Source organism: Neofelis nebulosa, chromosome 6 (assembly GCF_028018385.1).
Source record: "Neofelis nebulosa isolate mNeoNeb1 chromosome 6, mNeoNeb1.pri, whole genome shotgun sequence".
Lineage (NCBI taxonomy): Eukaryota > Metazoa > Chordata > Mammalia > Carnivora > Felidae > Neofelis > Neofelis nebulosa.
Window position 1 is genome coordinate 136688093 of NC_080787.1, and position 22723 is coordinate 136710815.

The 22723-nt window shown below is 46.1% G+C and overlaps 1 protein-coding gene across 3 annotated transcripts in view; it reads left to right on the forward strand.

Annotated features, from left to right (window-relative positions):
- The first annotated feature begins 2930 nt into the window (after positions 1-2930).
- The window catches only part of SAMD5 (sterile alpha motif domain containing 5), a 52222-nt gene continuing 32429 nt past the window's right edge, over positions 2931-22723 (forward strand). Inside the window, exon 1 of one of the 3 annotated variants that reach the window (XM_058735576.1) lies at positions 2931-3715. In XM_058735576.1, coding sequence (XP_058591559.1) covers positions 3260-3715 — 456 coding nt within the window. In that variant the 5' untranslated portion in view covers positions 2931-3259. The remainder of the gene's footprint in view (positions 3716-22723) is intronic. The other 2 variants (XM_058735575.1, XM_058735577.1) reach the window with 2 other exon arrangements.

Consider the following 22723-nt stretch of genomic DNA (forward strand, 5'->3'; position numbering starts at 1 on the left):
CTTGTATGCTAAGGCAAGCAGTAGAAAGATAGAAGCCTTGAGGGTTCACACATAAAAGAGGTAAGCCAGTGGAGGAGACCAGAGAAGGAGAAGGATATCTAGAAAAAGCGCCCCTGTAGTTCAGTAGTCTCCAGACAGCAGGTTTTCTCTAGAGGTAACAGTAAGTTTTATTTATGACTGATTAACAACTGATTAATTTATAAAAGGCTTCCCTTCCAAAGGGAGCACCAGGATACTTTATTTCCTAATTGGATGGTGACTTTGCACATAAATAAAGGAGAATCACTGCTGCCTGTTGGGGTGACAGTTTGACAAGGCAGGTTTATTCTTGTCTCCCTCCTGATTTACTATATGACCTTGGGCCAGTCATTTATCTTCCCCCAAACCAGTTTCGCTAATTATAAAATGGAAATAAAAATACTTGCTGCCTTCACAGAGGATTAATGAGATAAGGTGAATGTCTTTAAGCTCCCGGAGGGGAAAAGGCTGTATACAAGTAAGCAAAGAACTAGTCAGAAGCTGCTGGACTTTTCGCACGACTTGGGAAAGAAAGCCCTAATGATAGAACCCCAGAGGTTTAAGTTTTCTAGTCCAAAAGAAAGGGGGGTGGTGTGGACTCCTATCTTACAACCAGCCCAAGTTTTCCTCCAGCATACATTGGAGACTGGAATGCATAGCAGCTGGCAGGCAAGCCTGAATTTATTCCTCCAGGGTTCTAGCTCTTTCTCCGTCTTGAACGGCGACATCTTGGGGAGGGTCAAATTAGTGTTCTGCTTCCTCAATTTCTTCTTCTGTAAGATGCTGAATGTAATACTACTTAGATACGTGGAGATACATGTATAGATTCCTGACATATAGTGAATTCCAAGTAAGTATCTTCTGTAAACTTATGTCTTTAGCAGCAAAATTCAAACTGCTGGAATGTTTTCCTCCTAAAGATCAAAGGTCCTTAGGAAAGAGCGTTTGGGGTACAATGGTAAACGTGATGTAAAAATTCTTCATTTAAAAGGTGGGGCAGGGAACTAATACAAAGATCGATTCGGCTCACTCTCTTACACTGAATAAAGCGTGTTTGGACAACGCCTTAAAATTCGCCTGCGCGACCGCAAGGGGGCACTGTGAGTCTGCTTTGGCGCGGGAGAGGCGACAGCAGCACGGGGCCGCGAGGACTGGATCCCAGCGTCCGGGAGAAACGCCCCGCCCCAGCTCGGGCAACGGAAGGAGTGGCCTTGATGACAGCAGGAGCGAGGGGCTACAGGTAGCCCGACAGTTCTTCGAGCTCGTTCTCCTCCCACCCTGCAACAGGTCCCTTCCTGGCAGGTTCTTCCTGGCGGCTCTTCATAACTTGGGATCCGCTCGCTAGTGCCTGAGCTCAGAAACCCGGACACCCTAGCCCCGGAACCCCACCCCCCCCCCCCGAACTGTAGGGAACATTTTGGGTGCGCCTGGGTGGGGTGCTTTTCCGGGCAAAAGGGTCAAAGCTGCCGTTTGCTTCTTTAAGGGGTCTGTGTCCCTTAAGGGGTTAAGCTTTTCTGATTTAGGGAAAGAGGACTCTCCCCTCCCCCACCCCCCAAAGCCAAATGCGCAATTCTGGAAACGACTCTGAAATCATCAGTAGTCTGTCTCCAAGGTCCAGGTTAGCGGATGGCACTCCCCACCGGGACTCCTCCGGGAACAGCGCCCAGTTTCGGTCCTCAAATATCTCAGGCGCGAAGTTGAATCGCCCTTCTGCGAAAAGAGAGGAGACCTGCCCCATCGAGTACCTCGACCAAAATTCTCTTAGCCCCAAGAAGAGGTCAGATAATTCAGGAAATGTAGTCGAGGCACTCGCTCTGTTCCACCTGCCGCTCGGGTCCCCACCTCCAGGCGTTTGCCCAGGCATTTGGGAAAAAGGGGGAAACTCGGCTGATTCTCTTCCCTGGAGAGAAAGTGCGGCGCGCCAAGGTGTCCCAGCGTCTCCTCTAAAGCCGGCTGGGTGGCGGTGTATCCGTGTCTTCGCGATCCCGGGCGGGAGGTGTGAGCTCTGCTCCCTGGGCTCCAGGACAGGTCGCCGGAAGCGTCCCTGGGGACAGAGCCACCCAGGAGATTCGGGCGGAATGCATGGTGGGCGGACCGGACTGAAAGCACACTGGAGACGAGGATGAAAGAACCTGGCAGAAAGTAGGGGGGGGGGGCGGGTGGAACGCGCCGGCCCAGGGGAAAGGTCCGACCCATCCCAAACTTTCGCAGACTCGGGGGCTTCGGAGGGGAGAGCCAGGCAGGAGCGCCAGCTTTTTCCGCCGCCCCGCGCGCCCCGCCGCAGCGAGGAGGGGCGGCACGCAGCGCCGGCTGGACTCGGGCGGTCCCCTCGTCGCGCCCACCCGCCGGGCTAAAGCGCCGCGGCTCGGGGCTCTGGGCGGGCGTCCACGGAAGAAGCCAGACCGCCTGGCTCCGGCCTGCGCGCCGGCTCCGAGGAAGGGGAGCTAACTCGGATTGGGCAAGGAGGAGGGCAACTTGGCCTCGCGGCCTCGCCCGGCCGGGTCAGGCAGCCGGACGTGCCCTTGGGCTGCCCGCGGGCGCGCCGGCCGAAGTCGGGGCGGCTCGCGACCAAGTGAGATTTCCACGAGCTAGAGAAATCGGATTAAAAAGAAATGCACAGAGCGATCCCAGGCAGCCACGGGAGCCGGGCAGCCTAGAAGCCGCCCCCTGCGCGCCGGGAGGACGGCGGTGACCCGCACTCGCGAAGACGAGGCGCTCCAGGGCGGCCGCGGGGCTGCGCGGAGGAGCCGCCTCCCCAGCGTGGGGCGCGCGTTCAGACGCCGCCACCGGCCGCCGGAAGGCGAGATGCGGCGCGCGGCTCCCGGCCGGTCCCGGCGGAGCAAACTCCGGGGCGGCACCGCGCGCCGCTGACCCGGCGCGAGTCCGAGGGCTGTGCCGGCCCCGCCCGCCTCCGCCCCCTCCCGCGCCCGCCGCGCGCCCCTCCCCGCGGCGGCGGCGCATCCAGGGGCGGCGCGGAGCCGAGCGGAGAGGCTCGCACAGCCGCCAGTGCCTGCGAGCTCCAGGCTGCTTGGGGAATTCACTTTGCCGCTTTTACGCTTCTCCCTCTTCGTGATTCTTCTGCTGGCTTTCTGGCTCCGGCCCTCTCCTTTCCTTTACACGGAGAACTTCGCGGCGGTTTCTCTTTCCCCTTGGTGGAGAGGATTAAAAGTTCCAAGAACTGGTGCCGCCCGTGCCGCTCGGGCGCTGGGACGGTGCTTGCCGGCGGGGTTCCAGTCCCACCATGTGCACCAACATAGTTTACGAGTGGCTGAAAGCGCTGCAGCTCCCGCAGTACGCGGAGTCCTTCGTGGATAACGGCTACGATGACCTGGAGGTGTGCAAACAGATCGGGGACCCGGACCTGGACGCCATCGGGGTGCTGGCGCCCGCGCACCGCCGCCGCATCCTGGAGGCCGTGCGCCGGCTGCGGGAGCAGGATGCCGCCGCCGCCGGCCTCTACTTCACGCTGGAGCCGCAGCCGCCGCCCGTGCCGCCCGCGGTGACCGTCCCCACCGGCCGCCGGGGGGAGCCGTGTGGCGGCCCGGCCTCGGGCACTCGCGGGGACCCCCGCAGCCAGACGACCGCCCCCCGCAGCAGGGAGCTGGTGAGCTACCCCAAGCTGAAGCTGAAGATCATGATCAGGGATAAGCTCGTCCGCGACGGCATCCACCTGAGCAAGCCCCCGTACTCCCGCAAGGTAAGGAGGCGCCGCCCGGACCGCGCGGGGCGCGCGGCGGGAGGGGACACGGCCCAGCGGCGGCAGCGCATGCCAGGTGACGACGGGGAGGCCAAGGATGCTTTGGGTAGTTGGGATGCTCTCGTCTGTTCTTTCCGTATTCGCTCTTGGGTCCTTCCTTCCCGGTGTCACCAGCGGTTGGTAAGGCAAGATCCCGCACCCAGGTGTCAGTTCTAAACGAGGACCAAGTCTCCGCTTAGTGTCTGGGGCTCACCTGCCAGGAACCGGAATGAGCGGCGCTTCTCCAGGAGCGAAGGGCAATTCCAGATACCCTCTGTGGTAGTGTTTAAGTCTGGCAGGTACCGGAACAGTGGCTAATACCTACCTTGGTGTCGATCTTTTTTTTTCTCATCCTTTTCCTTATCTTTTTGAGAAATTTCCAGAGGGAAATTGACGAACTCTTTAAAGGGTGGGAAGTCCAGCCCTGTGATTCCCAATTCCATAAAGTCAAATCTAAGCAGTGCTGCACGTTTGTAAAGTGAACCACTGACACGGACCGGGGGGGGGGGGGTGCGGGTAAAACAAATGTGTGGCCACTTGGGATGAGTTCCCTCACCTGGAGTACAGGGAGGTCATCTGTGCTAAAGACACTGAAGATAATGGGGCCGCGGAGGGTGTGCTGCCGGGGGTCTGTGCTGGGTCACCGATTTGGTTTACTGTTAATCCAGATGCCACAAAGTAGGAACCACTGTGAGTTCTAGAAAGTGTTGAGTGGACTCGCGGTTGGGAGGGGAGAGCACAGTCCAAGGAAGTGAGATTTTTCAGTGGCCAGTGAGGAATTCTGGGCCGGGGAGAGGGGTGGGGAAGGAACTGGGAGGTTATGGAAACTGCCCTGTGAGGAAGGCTCAAATACAGGTTTGGGCCTTGAATAATGAACAGGAAGTCTTATTTTCACACAGGAGCTCTCCCTCCAGCCGAGTCTGTTCCGTTTAGGTTCCTGAAGCCTTCCAAGTTGAGGGTCTTTGCCTTGAAAGGGAGAAGTAGACAGCACAGGTGATCCTCAAACTTGCTTGGATTTACCCAGGAAAGGGAGGAGTTCAGCTGGAAATCCTATAGAGAAGCTCAGGGGGGGAATGGTGGTAAAGGAGCTGCACCTGGGGGGTGAGGGGGGGTGGGGGGAACGTCTGTAAACACAGCACCCTAACAGGGGAACACGGATTATCTACATGTTCTGTGCTCATCTTGGTCACTTGCGTTGCATTATGTTCTTAAGTGAAGGTCATAACGTCCAGCCTTCAGGAAGGGCAAGTGAAAACTTGGTAAAAAGTGGATAGGGTAGATGGGAATAAAGCGTTTGATATTATCCACATGTTATCTTGCAAGAAAGGCAGTTTGGATAACTTGCTTGAGAGTAGACATTTGACTTATAAAAATATAGAGAGGGCAGGTCCGGAGGACAGTTTGCCTCAAATTAAACCTGTATTCCAGTCACCCACCCTGTGTTACCGATATAACCGATGTAGGCCCCAAACCAGGGAATAGAGAGGAAAGCACGCTTTTCCCAGGCAGGTAGAGTTAGTCCTGTCTGGTGTGGATAGAGGGACAGGACCATTAGTCTAAAAGGCTGGTTCCCGGAGACAGCAGATCAAAGGAGTTCAAGGTGTCAGACTCTTGTGATTTACATCCCAGGAAGTGAAGTGGGTGTGGGCTGAGAATATGTGAGCAGGTGGGCACATGGTGAGGACATAGGTCAAGGCCTGGCCAGAATGGGATACAGAGAATAAGGTGTATCACTGTGCCACTAGCTTATTCTTCGGGAACAGAGCTGAGTACGGGCAAGAGGGCAGAGGAGAGCGTGCGCTGGAGAGAGTGATGTGCAGGAAGTGTCCCATTTGGTCCTGAGACTTAAACATACAGGCATAGATATCAAACTTAGAAGTTGAGAAGGATTTTTGTTCCATTTAGAAGCGGTCGAGAATTCTATGGATGTGAAATGTCTGGGTGCAGACTTTGGACTGAATCCTGCCTAGATCATGGTGTCCATATGGTAGTTCATTTGAGCAAGTGCGATTTAGAGAAGAAGATTTCACCTCGTGTTGTAATACTATTTACTTTCCGTGTAAATGATGATTTTAGTCAACTTCCATATAAATCTGGTAACAATCCTTGATAAAAAAGATAACACCCTATTCACTTTCCATACACACTTAATTCTGGTTCTTAAACTGATGAAGGAATCAAATGGGGGCAGAAGTGTTTTTGGACCTCCACGGATGCTCCGACTGGGGACCAGAAACATAGAGATGACAAATTGAATTATAAAAAAAGTTCTGTTGCTGTAGTTTTATACATCTGTTATAAGAAAAACACATAATAGGAACTAAGGTGTAATTAACGTTGCATTGAACATACAAGTGAGCCACAGTGCCAAATCATGTTGCTTGTTCTGAATGTGTCACTTATGTGTACATTGCCTCTAAAGTTTTGGGTTTTAAATGATTTAAGAATTGTTTTCTGGGGCGCCTGGGTGGCTCAGTCGGTTAAGCGTCTGACTTTGGCTCAGGTCACGATCTCACGGTCCGTGAGTTCGAGCCCCGCGTCGGGCTCTGGGCTGATGGCTCAGAGCCTGGAGCCTGCTTCCAATTCTGTGTCTCCCTCTCTCTCTGCCCCTCCCCCGTTCATGCTCTGTCTCTCTCTGTCTCAAAAATAAATAAAACGTTAAAAAAAAAATTAAAAAAAAAAAAGAATTGTTTTCTGGCACAGCTTGTGTGTGGGCAGATAGTGCTAGGACTTTTCCTTCAGAATGTGAGCCACATTATAATAGCTCCAAGTTCCTTGGCTCGGTCATGGTCAGAACGTGTAGGTGGTTCATTATGTGCATTTGGGATTCTGCTTATTCAAGCAGGCCTTACATTTCCTTTATAGTCATTTGCATCGTTGATCCCTGTGATTATTTTTTTGCATTTTGGTAAGAATATTAGGTGGCTGGAAAGTGGGTCATACCATGAATGATCAAGGCAGGGATAGCAAATCTTTAGAGAGGAAAGTAAATTGAGGAGTTTTCCCAAGAATCACTTGAGAGGACGTTAGGATTGTAGGATTTGCCTCAGGAAACAGTTAATGTTGGGGTTAATGTTGGGGGTGCCGTGCATCTCACCAACTGTCGCCACTTTCCCCTCTTCGGTGAGTTAAAATGTAAGTAAAAAGTTAAGTTCCTCTTTGTTTTCCAAAGGCTGTAATTAAAATACAAGTTCAAAGTAAGTTTCCCTTTGGTTTTCCAAAGAAAGTAATTAAAATGTAAGTTCAAAGTAAGTTCCCCTTTGGTTCCCAAAGCAAGTCTGCAGCTTTGGAAAACCAGGAGCTTGCAAAGAACGAATGCTGCTTGAAATAAAAAAGCACTGGATGGGTCCCTTTTCTGTCCTGTACTTGGCTTCTGTGACTGCTGTGATTCCTGCCTCAGTGGAATGGGGTTATGTTTTCACAGGGTAAATATTAGGTCAAGCTTTACACATATTATCTCCATACTCACCAAGCTCCGAGCCCTGTGCCAAGCCTCTAGGCTCCCGGTCCCTGTGCTTGGCAGGATGCAGAAGCCTGCCCTCGAGGAGCTTGGTCTAGCAGGGAAGACATCAAATGGAATGAACAGTGATGCTAAAGGCACGATTGCTTTGGTGGGTAGCACATGATGCCATGGACAGGTGCGTCCGACTTCATTTGCAGGGAGGTGGGTCTGGGCAGGCTTTCCAGAACTGACATTGGGTCAGAGAGCTGAAGGTTGGGAAGGGTTTGGCCTGAAGGTTTGCTATGAGCAAGGATCCTAAGGGAACAGTGTTCTAGAGAGGGAGAACAGTATGTGCAAAGGCCAGAAAGGGAGGAGGTTGGGGTATGCAACCTGGCAACAGGAACTTAAGGGAATTCAGTCTGGACAGAGCCCAGAATGCATGGAGGAAACGGCAAGATACAAGAGACAGACAGTGGCTGGTCCTGGATGACCTCGAACTCATCTTTAGGAGTTCAGAGTATCTTAAGAGGGGAGCTCTCGATGGATCCTGCCCAGAAGGAGGGTAAACAGTTTAGGTTGTTGTAGGGTCAGGAGAGATTTGCTGGTGGCCTGGACTGGGTAGTGACAGTGGGGGAGGAGCAGTGGAGGGAATTGTGAGGTGGAATGGACGGAACACGGTGACCGTTTGGCTGACAGGGATGAGAGGGCTCTGAGAGGTTGGGAGGACCTGCGGATTTCAGGATTCGGATTCTGATGCTGTTCCCTGATGAGGTAGAGGACCTGACAGAAGAGCAAGTTTGGGAAGGAAGAGGCTGCCTTCAGGTGTAAACATACAGAGTGTCTCCAGTGTCTTCACTACCCTAAAAATCCTCTTGAGTTCCAACTCTTCCTCCTCCCTAAAACCCTGGCAACCCCTGATCTTTTTACTCTTTCCATAGTTTTGTCTTTTCTAGAACATTCCAGAACATTCTAGAACTGTGTGTTGAAAGCACACAGTATGTAGTTCTTTCAGATTAGCTTCTTTCACTTAGTAATGTGTGTTTAAGGCCCCTCCATGTCTCCTCATGGCCTGACAGCTCATTTCTCTTTAGCGCTGAACCATATTCCGTTGAACAGATGTAACACCGACATGATGAAGTTTGGCAGAGAAGACAGAACCAAGGCTACTGCTAGGGAAGAAGGTAGACTCCGTCATGGGAAGCATTTTGCGGGGTTGCGTTTTTGTTTGTTTGTTTAATTATTTTTAAGGATGAGAAGAACTCAAACCTGTCGAAGTGTTGGTGGTAGGGAGCCAGAGAAAGGGAGACACCCAGGAGGTCAAAGTCTTGGAGGAGGTGGGAGGGAATCGTGCCCAAAGCGTTGGAAGGAAAAGGTGGATTTGCTTCTAGTAGGAGAGGAGTTCCTCCTCCATAGTGGGAGGGAGCACAGGAAGGATGGGCAAGGAGACTGAGAACGTTGAGGGGGTGACATTGAGAAGTCCTCATTTCTCTGACCACCTGATGCCAGTGAGGGGGAAGTGGAGGGATTAGAGGTTTAGGGGAGAAGGTTGTGGTCATATACAAGTATTGGGTATTATGATCTGGTGCTATGGCTATACCTGAACATGACACAGTATTTATAGGATGTGCGTAACCACACGTGTATAGAAGGCACCCTCATCGTGCATATGTGTGGGGTGCAAATTGCAGGCTGTGCGTAAGTTTTATCGAGTTCTGTGGAGTTTGGCAGTGCTCTGGACTGTGGTGTGGTAGAGGGGAATGCTATGGGGCTATAAAGGTATCCTGTTTCCTAGCAGACTTGGAAAAGCAGAAAGCAGGATAGATAGCAGACGGGGTAGGCTTCTTGACTTTTTCATTTGAAAAACATCTCCTTTCCAGTTAAAGCTGTGAGTTAGGGGCCCCTGGGTGGCTCATATGGTTAAGTGTCTGACTCTTAGTTTCAGCTCAGGTCATGATCTCACAGTTTGTGGGTTCAAGCCCCACATTGGGCTGTGCACTGACAGTGTGGAGCCTGCTTGGGATTCTCTCTCTGCCCCTCCCCCGGTTGTGTGTGCTCGCTCTCTCTCTCTCTCAAAATAAATAAATAAACTTTAAGAAAATCCTGTGAGTTAGTATAACCTTATTTAATAATGCTGTCAGAGTGTTAGGTTTCTTTAATACCTCAGCGTGAATTTAATTATGTAACAAGACGCCTGTGGTAATAGACCTGTTAATGGATGTTTGGGAGAGATGGCCTGGGATGAAGGACAGGCGGCACGAGGGCTTCTGTGTCTGTGCCAGGGTGAGGATACGGAAGAAATAGTCAGAAAGGAAAGACAGAAGTTGGTGAAAATAACTTTAGAGTTCTGCCCTGGGTCCTGGCAGAGCTGAACTGACCATAAATATTCCTCCCGAAGAATCCTTCCACCTTCGTGAAGTTATCAGGGACAGATTGGAAGCTGGCAAAGTTCAGTTTTCCCAGCTCAAGTGGATGTCCTCAAGTATCTGCAGCCTCTGTGAATGAAGATCCATCTAGAAAGAAGGGGCTGGGAGTGAGACGACTTTCCTCATGCTCTTTATAGTTTACTTTCCGGAGAGTTTCCACGAACATGGACTCCTAGCCGGCCAGCCAGCTGTCTAGCTGTCCATCTGTCCATCCATCTACTTAAACATCCCCTCCAGAGTTCCTCAGGTGAAATTTGAAACTGGCCCCTGTCCACGGAGCGCAGAGAGAGACCAGAGAGAGAGGCAGACCAGTCCAGGTTGGTAGGTGGTAGGTCTGAAATAAGCAAGGGAACTGACAAGTGAGGCTTGTCTTGGGTGCTGTGTGGTGAGTAGCTCTCTGCACCCGCCTGCCAGAATCTTAAAAGTTTGTACAGAGGTCGTAATGGGGCATGGTCATACATATCATCCAGATGCTCTCAACAGCACATTACTATCTAAAGGCTGTGTTCTTGAAGTGGTTCCTGGTATGGGAACGTACCAGTGGGTATTCATTCCAAAGACAGGGGTGAGTCTGAGGAGCTTCCGCTTGCTGGGGTCCAGCTCTCAGGTCCACTGGTGGTCACCTTCTCTCGATGACCACCATCCAGTGGCCAGGCCCTAGGATTCTCGCAGTGAACCGGAAAGATATGGCTCCTGCTTACGATTGATGGATGTGTATGTTGGAGGGCCTTGCCCAGCGTCTGACATGCAAAAATGACACCTTGTAAAAGTTGAATGTAGGATGCGAAGGCTATCTGGCTGTGACATCTGTCACCCTGTTGATAGCCAGGGTTGATGGGGCTGATCTGGCTGGCTAGGCAGGTGTCCCCTTCCTCCCTCACCGCTCCATGTGCTTTCCTCCTCAAGGCGACACTGAGTCTAAGAGGATGACCTTCCCAGATAGGGGAGGGCTGCTCCTGGGTCAAGGGTCTATGAATAGCTGCACTGCCCTCCTAGAACCTCCAAACAAGCTCTCAAGGTCCATTTGTGGAACGTCGGGCAGTCAGGCTTCCAAGACTCTAGACACATCCCAGTGAGTCTCTGTGCATGGGGCAGTCTGCCTTTCCAAACAGACAAACAAAACAGTTCAACGTTGTCTCCACAAATGCCAAGAGTTGGTGAATTCTGCACTTAGGTTGGTTTCAAATGTTAAAAAAAAAAAAAAAAAAAAAAAGATCAACTTTGGTCAAAACTTGAATGCAGATTGTCAGTGAAGAAATTTAAAATCCAAGTATGCTTATTCGTTAAGTATCATCAAAGAAGAGCTGGGAATTAAAATGGCTGGTTGGACAGGTCATTTAAAAAACAGACCTCTGGGGTGCCTGGGTGGCTCAGTCAGTTCAGCACTGACGTTGGCTTAGGTCATGATCTCACGGTTCGTGGGTTCGAGCCCCGCGTCGGGCTCTATGCTGACGGCTTGGAGCCTGGAGCCTGCTTCGGATTCTGTGTCTCTCTCTCTCTCTCTCTCTGCCCTTCCCCTGCTTGTGCTTTGTCTCTCTCTCTTTCTCTCTCTCAAAAATAAATAAACATTCCAAAAAAAGTAAGAAGAATTTATAAAAAGCAGACCTGCAAAGCAGGGTCAGGACCAGGGTACAAAATTTAAGAAGGTGCTCATCCTTGAGGATGTGCACTCTAGGCCCTGACAGCGGGCTGGCCGCCATTAACGGGGGAGGTCAGTCGTCATGGAAGATCAGGTATCAATGGGCATGTTGGCCGCCCTCCAGTCACCTGCAAAGCCGTCACTTGCTCTTCCCATGCTTCAAACCTGTCCCGAGCGCCCACCCTGGACTGGCCTGCGTTCTGTGCGCGATGGCAGCTGGTGGAGCTCATCCAGATGGGAGAGAGCTCTGCGCATCCTCATTGGTCCTCGCTGCTCACACCGGGCTGCGGTGGGTGAGACCACCGGCTCAGAACCAGACCGTCCAGTCCAGACCCCAGCTGTGCTCCGTGCGGGGTCACCTCGGCCCCCCTGCGAAAAGTGGACAACACCAGTGATTAGGTCACAAGGTTCTTATGGAGGTGAGATACGCTAAGAACTTAGGAGGCTATAATTTGTATCCGTTTCCTGGGGCTGCCGTCGTAAAGTACCACAGACGGTGTCCATAAAACAACAGACATTTATTCTCTCATGGTTCTGGGGGCTGCAGGTCCCAGTTTAACGTGTCTGTGGGGTCTTGCTCGAAAATCCTAAGGGTCTGCACTATGGTTTACCTACAGGGGCCGCCCAAGCCTCCGGAGGGCATCCCTGTATGTGTCACCTGTCACGTCGGGCGCCGTTGGGTCTGCTGGAGCGCGTGGCCCGGGTGGCAGTGCCGCCCATGCAGAACCTTCTCTTGCTCTGGGCCGAACTCAGAACGAGCAGCTTGGTGAAAGGGCTGGGGCGGCATTTCCCAGTGAGGGAGAGGTTGCCTCTGAAGCCCCAAGGGGCCCATTTAGGCGCCGTGCCTCCCTTCTGGTTTTAGGAGGGGCCCGATGGCACAACTTCTCCTCCCTTATGAAAAGATGTCTCAAGATGCCCCGTACTCCAGGGCCCCTGAACAGCGGGCTGGCCGCCATTAACGGGGGAGGTCAGTCGTCATGGAAGATCAGGTATCAATGGGCATGTCGGCCGCCCTCAGTGTGTGTCAGATTTCTCACCTTCTGACGTGCAAATTTCGTACCACGAAGTCTAGGGGAGTTGCGACTCCTTGTCCGCTAGGTCCAGGCAGCACGGCATCACCGGCGGGAGGGACGTGTGATCGAGAACCCTGTGAACTAAATGATGACAGAGGTACTGGAGAGTTGCTATGGCCCCTGGGGGGTAGGTCACTGAAGATCTACTGCTGGCCTTGCCTGGTGGATTTTCTGGGCATTGAGAAAATTGCATTTGCCAGATGAGGAACCTTTGTTCAGGTTAAGTGTCCCCGTATTGCAGTCCCTGTTCCGCCACACATACCTCATCTTGCTCAGATGCTGCAGCCTCCGTCATAGTGGCCATCTGTCAGCTTTGTACAGAAAATCCCCTTGGCTCAGGTCCCCTTCCTGATTATCGGGGTGTTTGGTAATTAATGAGTGGCAGATTATTACTACAACCTATGTCCATTCATTTCTTGCCTGAAGATACAATAATGAAAATGATTTTTAGAAACATCAACATTTCAGGGGTGCTTGGGTGGCTCAGTTGGTTAAGCGTCCCACTCTTGATTTCGGCTTGGGTCATGATCGCATAGTTCGTAAGGTTGAGCCCCACGTCGAGCTCTGTGCTGCCAGTGCGGAGCCTGCCTGGGATTCTCTCTGCCTCTCTTGGAGCGCCCCCCGCCCCCCGCAGTAAATACACATTAAAAAAATAAAAATGTAAACATTTCAGCATTTAGACATTCAAAATTAGATCGTAATCTTTAAAACAGTCGCTTGATCCATCACAGCGTTTCCATTACTCAAAACATTTCTGAAGGTCTGGCATCTGCTGTACACTCTAGAACATCTTCAGTGGTGACAAGCCTTCGTTCTTCTAAGGTGGATCCGGTTTGGGGTAAATACCTAGAGTGATTTGGAATCAAATCTGACAATTATGAGTAATGACATTCGATACAAATAGGAAATGGAAGTCTGGCATCTGCAGAACACTCTAGAACATCTTCAGTGGTGACAAGCCTTCGTTCTTCTAAGGTGGATCCGGTTTGGGGTAAATACCTAGAGTGATTTGGAATCAAATCTGACAATTATGAGTAATGACATTCGATACAAATAGGAAATGGAAGACGGCATCTGACAACAGATGGAGTATTTTTTTTTTTCTTGGTATGACTTGTAAAGTAGTTTTACATTTTACGATATAATCCTTTTCCTACTTTTGCATCCTTAAAAATATGCTTTTATGGTGTACCCACGTTCTAAGGATGGAAACTCTTCAACAAAGCTGTGTAAAATACCAATGTCCATTCCCTGCGTATCTGCGAAGAGTAAGGCACTAGTCATGGGCTCTGCGAGGAGATAATTAGTGCCCGGGTGCTTGTGGCCCTAAAGGGGAGGAGTTTGGTAACTACGTAGATATTAGTAAGCCGCAGCACTCTATGGGCTAATCGGGGTGTGGGTAGTCTCCTGGGGGTGTGTGTGGCTTTTCCTTTGCCCATCCTGCTGTTCTTAGAAAGCTCTGCTCTCTGGCTGCTTTCACCAGGGTTACGGAAGTCAGAGTTCTCATTTTTCCCTCTCACTGTTGAGTGCAGAAAAGATGCTAAGGGCAGGCACGCCAGTGTTAAGAATGCCTTTGTGAACCTGGTGTGCTCTTAGGTAGTTGTCTGACGTTTACGGTGACAGATAAGAAAGAGACAACAGGTTTTGATATAAATGCAGTTATTTTTAGATTATGTCATTGCTCTGATCTCAGCTCACTGGAAGTATGTTCTGAAATGAATGTTCTTAAAAAGGAAGGTGGGTCAGATGCCACGGGCTTGACCAGGGCTGGTCCTCGAAACATACAAGGGTGCCCTGAGATATTTGGAGAAACAGTGCCCAGAGCGAGGGAAAGTTCGCCAGGAACCAAGATGGTCATGGCCTCTCAACGTCACAGCCTGTGCAGAGCTGGAAATGGCGTGGAGTCCTTGGCTTATTCTCGCTGCCACCCAAGCTTGAGTTGATAGGTTTTTAACAGCTATATTCTAAGTTTTATGAAAAAATGTTATTTCAGATCAGCTGCTGATTCGGACTTGAGAGGCCTGGGAGGGATCGGAAGGGAATTCTCGTTTTCAGTCAATATAAAAACTATTAAGGGTAAATAACTGTGGATCGTGCCAAGAGACATTAAGGATACAATCTGTCTTACATAGAGATTAAGTGACATCTAATAGTTTAAAGAGATTTCATTACTGCTTCTAATCGAAATAAATGGTCTGATGAGCTCTAAAAACCTTACTCTTAGGTTTCCATAAGGTTATAAATACAAACAGAATAAGACCTACTTTATTTGGAACACGTTCAAAACATAAGGAAAAGAATTGGTATGTATTTTTTGTTTACCCAAATCAGAAGGAACAGCTGTTCCAAATTTTAAGGCGTTTTCCCTAGAATCTGTCATAACTTTTATAATAAGACTAGAGGTATGTCTACTGTATTTAACCCCCAGGGTGTATAATTTTTTAACACCCCACTTCTGTTTGACAAAATTATCTTAAGTAATAGTCATGGGATAGTATATAGTAATGATTTTCTGGATTTCTTCTTTAGTTTTAAAGCAATTAACAATTAAAATAAGGAACACATTTTAATTTTAAAATATTCAAACTTGGGGTGCCCAGGTGGCTCAGTCGGTATAGCATCCAACTCTTGATTTTGACTCAGGTATTCATCTCACGTTTCGTGAGTTTAAATAAACTGAAAAAAAAAACCCACAAAGTATTCAAACTTAACAAACATTTTATCTATGAAATAAAACTTGCACTTAACCAGACTGAAGTGTTATGCTTTGCAATTTGTGCTGTCTCACTGTTTTGAATTTTCTTTTTAAAAAACAATTTTTTTAAATGTTGGTTTATTTCTGAGACGGAGATAGAGCATGAGTGGGGGAGGGGCAGAGAGAGAGAGGGAGACACAGAAGCTGAAGCAGGCTCCGGGCTCTGAGCTGTCAGCACGGAGTCCGATGTGGGGCTCGAACTCACAAGCCGTGAGATCATGACTTAACGCCAAAGTCAATCGCCCAACCGACTGAGCCACCCAGGCGCCCCTGTTTTGAATTTTCAACACAAGAACTCTAAGTGGTCACATAAGACAAATAGAATTGAAACAATTCAAGTTGTTTTTTTTATTTTTTATTTTGTTTTTATAAATCATGGTTCCTATCACTGTTTATTTCAAATATCCTGTTTAATTTAGGAATATATAATAGCATAAGAGACACGTGTCACCAACCCACAGACTTGTACTTATTCTAGAAAAGGACTCTTGTGAACCAAGTCTGTGGGTTGGTGCCAGCTGTATCACCGGGAGTTTTCAGAGTTAACTGTCATGTAGAACACGGTGCTCATTTAAAGGACAGGTCATAAAAAGATGCTAATTGGAAGTGAATACACATACCATTAAAACTGAACAGTAAGTAATTTAGACCAAAGACTTTTTCAGGGAGAAGTGTTAGACCACTAACATTGTTTAGAATTGTCTGTAGGGCATGTTTATAATTAAAAGGTTTATTTTGTTTTTAGGTACCTTTCTGTTGCCTACAACTGAGGTGAACCCTTTCCTCTGCCCTGCCTGGGAGACATTAAGCAATGTGATCATTTTAGTTTAAGAGAAGCTGTTTCTTCTGTAAAGTCGTGCTGGCACCTCTCACTGGGTTATAGTGTGAATGAAATGGGATAATATTTATGAAGTTGTTTTTTAAGTTCTAGGAGGACTTTACAGACTTAAGGTGTGTTTATTGGTAGTGGATAAGTCATTATGTTTTTCATAACATTTTGAAAGCATTTCTGATTGAAAATTAATCATCCTGAACCGAGAAAATTTGGAGAACACTGAAGCAGATCAGGAAGAAATTTAAAACAGTCTACATTGCAATTTCTAATGATACAGTGTATCTCTTTAAAAGTCATTTATATATAAGAATATTTGTTTTGTACATGTGCACAAATTTCATGTTACACTGTTAATGGATCAGGGTCAGGCTGTTCCTGTATCTCAGATATCATTTGAAAAATGATTTTTACACTAAGTAGTCTCTCTGAGTTTAATACCATAATTTATAATCATTTCTTATTGGGTTGAAACCTTACCCATATTATTATTGATTGTTACAACTTTTTGTCATTTGAAGATGGCATGTTTGAGAAAGAGTATTTCGTTGTTCTTTGAATTAGATTTCTTAGATTACCAGTTTACATAATTTTGTATTTATGGCTTTTAATATTTATAATTATGTACTGCCGGTTCATGGTGCTTGCCTGTTTTTCTCTTCCCCTGTGGTCTCAGACTACTCCCAGTTGCTTTGCAAGAACTTTTTATATATAAAGGAAAACAATCATATTGCATAGTGGTTTATAGAGCTATTTCCCAGAATGGTGGTTTACCTTAGAATTTTATGTTGTTTTTTTTTTTTTTCCGTATGCCACCAAAATTAAAACTCTTATGTATTCTAATTTGCCAATAATTTTAGTATTTGTTTTTCAGACTGGTGGAATATAGAAGGTACAAACTCAGATATAATTGAATTTGAATTATTTTTTTTTTACCATTTACTTCGACAAGTCATTTAATCTTTCTAAATCTGAGTTGTCTCATCTATAAAATAGGTATAATATTATCTACTTCTTAACCTTATGATTATGAAGCTATTCTCTGTATGAAGACCTTAAATAGTTCACATCCTTACCATTCTATTGAAACTAAGTATTCTTTTCATAATTTCAAAAAGCTCTTTAAATCATAGCAACATGTATAATATTTTTGCCTGCTATAACCATTGAGAATATTTTGCTGAATTGATCATTTGCTTTTTAGGTTTTCCTTTTTTTTTTTTTTTTTTAGGTAGAGAATATATATAGTTAATCTCTATCTTTGTGATCACTTTTACCCTTATAAACCCCTTCTCAAGTCCAAAATAAGTTCATATTTACTTACATCTCCCATTATTCCTTTTGTTTGTTCATTTAATTTCTACATTTCACTCTCTCATCCATCTGAAGTTTATTTTGGTGCATGATATAAAGTATAAATATGATAAGGTAAAGCTCTGATGTTATATGTAATCATACATACGTGACAATTTTATCGTGCACCTTATAGGAATTCTAGCTTTCATTTCTGTGTTCTTGTCTTGTTCCAAATTTTAATTGAAATGCTGCAGACATTTTGCAATTATTCTGCCACTGGTTCTCATTGTAAGATTCTCCTCATAATGTTAAAAATTATTTTCATTTTTCTAATTTGTGGGAATTTTTATTGGCAATGGATATTTGATTCTATTAAATATATTTTCAACAATTTAAAAATAATCGACAGTGCTTTTCTTACTGGGCTTAATGTTGTGATGTAGTATTACGTTAATAGATTTTTTCAATATTAAACCATGCTTACATCATTGAGGTGAAGTCAATAATGAAGCAATGTCTTCTGAAGCAACCTGAGCTTGGGAGGAGGAATTATGTTCTTACTCCCAGTTTGTGATGATATTTTTTTACATTGCATATCTTTTCTCTCATGAATAATGCTTGACATTTACCTTCAGTTTGCTAACCCCTTCGACAGTTACCGTCATGACATTATTACAGTTGACTTTGTGCCAATGGCTTTGTGGAAGTCACAGTGGTGAGACATGGGGCTAGGCCTGCAGCCTGTGGCTCAGAAGGCAACAGGTGCATAGTTGTGGGTAACTACTTATTTTTCTGGTTTGTGCAGACATTTTGTGTTTGAACCACAGAGCAGAAACTCTGAGGAGGGTAGGGAGTCGGGGTGAACTTGAATCCCTGTTGATTTTACTGTTTTCCGAGAATTCTCCCTCTTGTCCACCCACTGCACCCCCAACCCTCACAGGGCACCTGCTCTCTTCCTGCCCCACCCCCCCCAGGCCTTTTGGTGGAAAATACAAGGGGCTGCTTGCCAGATGCCGTGTTAAATTGAAAACCCTTATAAAGGAAATTGATGTGGCATTCGTTTTAATTTGGGTCTTTGATTTTGCATAGAAACAACAGCCCAATGTGTAACAAAGATACAACTGGAAGACGCAGTAAGAATAAGAAATATTGTACCGAGTCCTTGATTTACATCTCAACATTTCTTGACTGGTCAAATAGAGTGACTTCCTTAAAAGTTCGTTGAGGCAAGAATTAACAATGGAGTACACAAATGTTATGTTTCTGGAGAAAATACCTCTATCAGGTGCTGAATCCGGCGGGGTTTGCAGAAATCAGCTGGGTTTGCAGAGAAGGACGCACCCAGCTCTTCCCAAGCTAGCCATCAATCAGGCAATAAAGATATAACCACTTTCAAGTAACCATGTATCAACACAGAATGGAACGCTGCTGTGTTATGAAATGCTCCTCTGGGAAATTCTTGATTGACAAAAGTGGTGCTGCATTAAGCAGGGGCAATATTTTCATGGCCAGAAAGTAATAAAGCTCTAGATAATCTTTATGAAGAGAAAATATTTTACATAAGGAACCGCCACCCAGCCAGAAGACTTGCTTCCTACGGTAGATCCCGTTAAGGTGAAAAGGAGCTCTACCTAAATGTGAAAGAAAAAAACCTGGTAATTTGATAAGTTGTTAATTGCATCCAACATTGGTGCTCTAGTCACTGTCATTCATAAGTCATCTGAAGAAAAGGTGGTATATTAGTTGCTATCTGGGATCACCCAGATCCACCGTGTCTCTGGCTTCATTAGGTTTATACAGTAGGAGAAAATTCAAGATAGGCACATTGCATCCATTAGAGATTAAAGTTGTGCCAGAGGGTATGCAAAGTAATTTTACTCCTTTGAGATGTACTTCATTACCGAGAGGTGGTGGGGAGTTGGAGTTAGGTTGGTGGCATTAACTTTGAGTTTTATTGCGGTGTCATTTTTTAAATCAGAGTTTTTCCTGCCACGTCTTGGCACAGCAATTTGGGCCAGTGTATTTATCTCTGTTAACATGACCCCTTATATGGATATACTTACCTTGAAAATGGTGGCGAACTGAATCCTCTGATCGTTTTCTGATCGCTTATTAAAGCAGTGGGACAGTAATATGCTTCAACTGTTGAGCCATATCAATCTCGCTCTCTGACAGGAAGTATGACATTCTGTGTCACCCCCAATATTGCTATTTGGGGATGAACGTGCTCAATTATATTAAATGCGATTTGTGGGGAAAGAGGGAGAGTGATGTTGTTCTTCTGAAAGCAGGCAAATTGAAAAAGCAAGAGCCCCTAGGGTAGTGAACTCAACCCATATTCTAAAAACCTTTCCCCTGTGCTTTGATTTCATTAATTGTGAAAATTCGATTTATTCTTAATCCAACCATATGGCCATTAGTTACGGATATTTTGACTTTACTCTTCACATCTGGAGGGGACTTCTCTTCTTACTTGAACCTCCTCCCTTTTTCTCCCCGTGGAGTTTAGAAAGCTAAAATATCATTTTCCGTCCTACCTAGAGTTACTGTTTCAGTTAGACTCGCACAAATTAGGATAAGCTTCTTGCTCTTGGTAACTTTTTCAGATAGAACATAAGGAACCAGTTTTGACGTATGCAGAATAATAATAATATCTGATAATGGTCAATATATATTGTTTGTTGAGTGCTTTCCCATATTGTTTCATTCAATCCTCATAACAAGCCTCTGTGGTAATGTTTTTGTCATCTCTGTTTTATAGATGAAGGAAATGAGGCTCAAAGGGTTTACATAACTTGTCCAAAGTCACCCAGTTAGCAGATCTTCTTTGGAAACCAGGTGTACTCACCCCAGAGCCCATGATCATCTTTGCTGTGAAGTTCTGCCTCAAACTCTGCTTTTGGGATTTGTCAGCTGCCTTTCAGTTGGTGAAAAGCAGGTGTGAGGTAGGGACTGGGAATGTCTTGAGATTTTCACGTTTACTTAAAAAAATATAGGGCGCCTGGGTGGCTCAGTCGGGTTAAGCATCCGACTTCAGCTCAGGTCACGATCTCGCGGTCCGTGAGTTCAAGCCCCGCGTCGGGCTCTGGGCTGATGGCTCAGAGCCTGGAGCCTGCTTCCGATTCTGTGTCTCCCTCTCTCTCTGCTCCTCCCCTGTTCATGCTCTGTCTCTCTCTGTCTCAAAAATAAATGAACTTAAAAGAAAAAAAAATTTAAAAAAATGTTTTTAAAAATATAATAACGTGCTAATTAGTGTAGATTTCAAGGACGTTAATGGTAGAATGAGTCCATAATTTGTATTTGATTTAAGTCAAAGAGAATTCCTTCATTCTTTGAACATGTATTACAAATACTCATCAACAGAAGGAGACAAGAAAGTAAGTCATACGTAAATTAAATCGCACCAATTTGGTGGAAAAAAAAAAAATAGCTCCTGTTCAACTTGAGGATCTAATGTCTTGTCCCATAGTCTATCGTCTGACAAAGTGATTAGCAAACATTAACTGTGTTTGAATCCCAACTGTGTCCCAAAGTGCAAACAAATATTGGTTCTCTTTGGTTTAGCCCTTTAGGAACTTTCACCATGACAATGTCTTTGCTAGATCCATACCTTGCAATTTAGTTTATGGTATCTTCTTAAGATCAGAGGCATTCCTTCTTTTAGATAGAGGGGAGAATAATATGGGAACTGGGTGTTTATTTTATTGTACTTTATTTTATTTTTAAATACTTAAAGACTTTTTAAAAAATGTTCTTAATTTATTTTTAGAGAGAGGGAGAGAGGGAGAAGGAACGTGAGTGGAAGAGGGGCAGAGAGAGGGAGAGAGAGAGAACCTCAAGAAGGCTCCACACTGTCAGTGCAGAGCCCGACGTGGGGCTCAAACTCACGAACCGTTGAGATCATGACCTGAGCTGAAATCAAGAGTTAGATGCTTAACCGACTGAGCCGCCCAGACACCCCTGGGAACCAGACATTTAAGCAAATGATTCTTTCTTAGAATCCTTCTAGAAGTTAATTGGAGTTGCTTTTGTAGCCTCCAGCAGCTTTTAAATATCCGTAATGGCATTTTTGGTGTTTGAGGTAAGATTTGGTAACAGTTGAAAGTCATTTTGGTAAATGAGTTAGGTAGTATGTAGTCCTATTTTTAGTACCACATCCCAATCAAATAAAAAAAGAAAAGAAAAATGTGATTACAAAGCGATAAGGCTAGTTTTCTCAGAAATGGACACTTCCAAGGGGAAATGGTTCATTAATATCTTGATCATGTATGTGGTTCTGCTGTTATAATAATAATAATAATAATAATAATAGTCTCCTAACAAAAATTACTCTTTAAAAAATTTTTTTTAATGTTTATTTATTTTTGAGAGAGTGTGAGTGGGGAGGGATAGAGAGATGGAGACACAGAATCCAAAACAGGCTCCAGGCTCTGGGCTGTTAGCGCAGAGCCTGACATGGGGCTCGAGCCCATGAACTATGAGATCATGACCTGAGCCAAAGTTGGACGCTTAACCCACTGAGCCACCCAGGCGCCCCCCAACGAAAAGCGCTTTTAAAGATACTTTTTTAGCATTCAAGTTTTGATTTGTTTGCTTGAAAGATCTACTTACCCCTTTGTAATAAGTATCCCCTTTGAATGGTCTTATTTTGCTATCAAAATTAAGAATAAATATTAGAAATTCAGTGACTAACAAATATAAATCTGAGGAAACAGGCTCTCTCCCTAGACCTTAGTTGGGAAAGGGGAGTGAACCTGCTCTGAAGAATTAGTTGCCATACTGTAGAGTTCCAATAAGACTGAGACCCATGCTACATCGATGAACATCATGTGTGTTTAATGGAAATATGTCTAGGATATTTTCAGATCATCTGAGTGTGGACAAAAGAGTCACATCCTGATTAGTGACTTCATTGCATAGGAAGAGAGGAAAGGGGAGTTTCAAAATAACAAGAAAGTGTTTGGTTATACTATAATTTTCTATGGAACCAACACTTCCTGTAGGATTATCGTTTTACATGATATGGAACTCTATAAATCTCCTTTCACATAGGGTGTAGAAAGCCATAAGAAGACATTGCTCTTTAACTTTGAGAAAAGGATGAATAACCTGCAACATTATGCGCTTTTTCACTCCATCGGAGACCTGAGGTCTAAAGGCAACCACGTGATCTAAAGGAGAGAAGGGACAGAGCCTTCTGTCTTTGGCAGAGCCCAAGTGAGGGAGGGTTGGCAACCCTTAAAGAAAATATGAGGAAAACAACTAAAATTTTTGTGAATTTTTAAAGGCCAAGTGTGGGCTGGCATGACAATTTCAAATATTCAGGGACCCCAGACGCACAGAAGATCTGTATCCACTTGTCGGCTCTTTGCCCACAGGCCTCCATTAGATGCTCACGAGAAACATTAGAAACATTAGAACTGGAGCAGGAAGCCAGAGAGAGCCCCTCAGCGGCACAGGCTGGCGGAGAATGATCAGCTACCTTTGGGAGGTAGGCACAGAATCCACT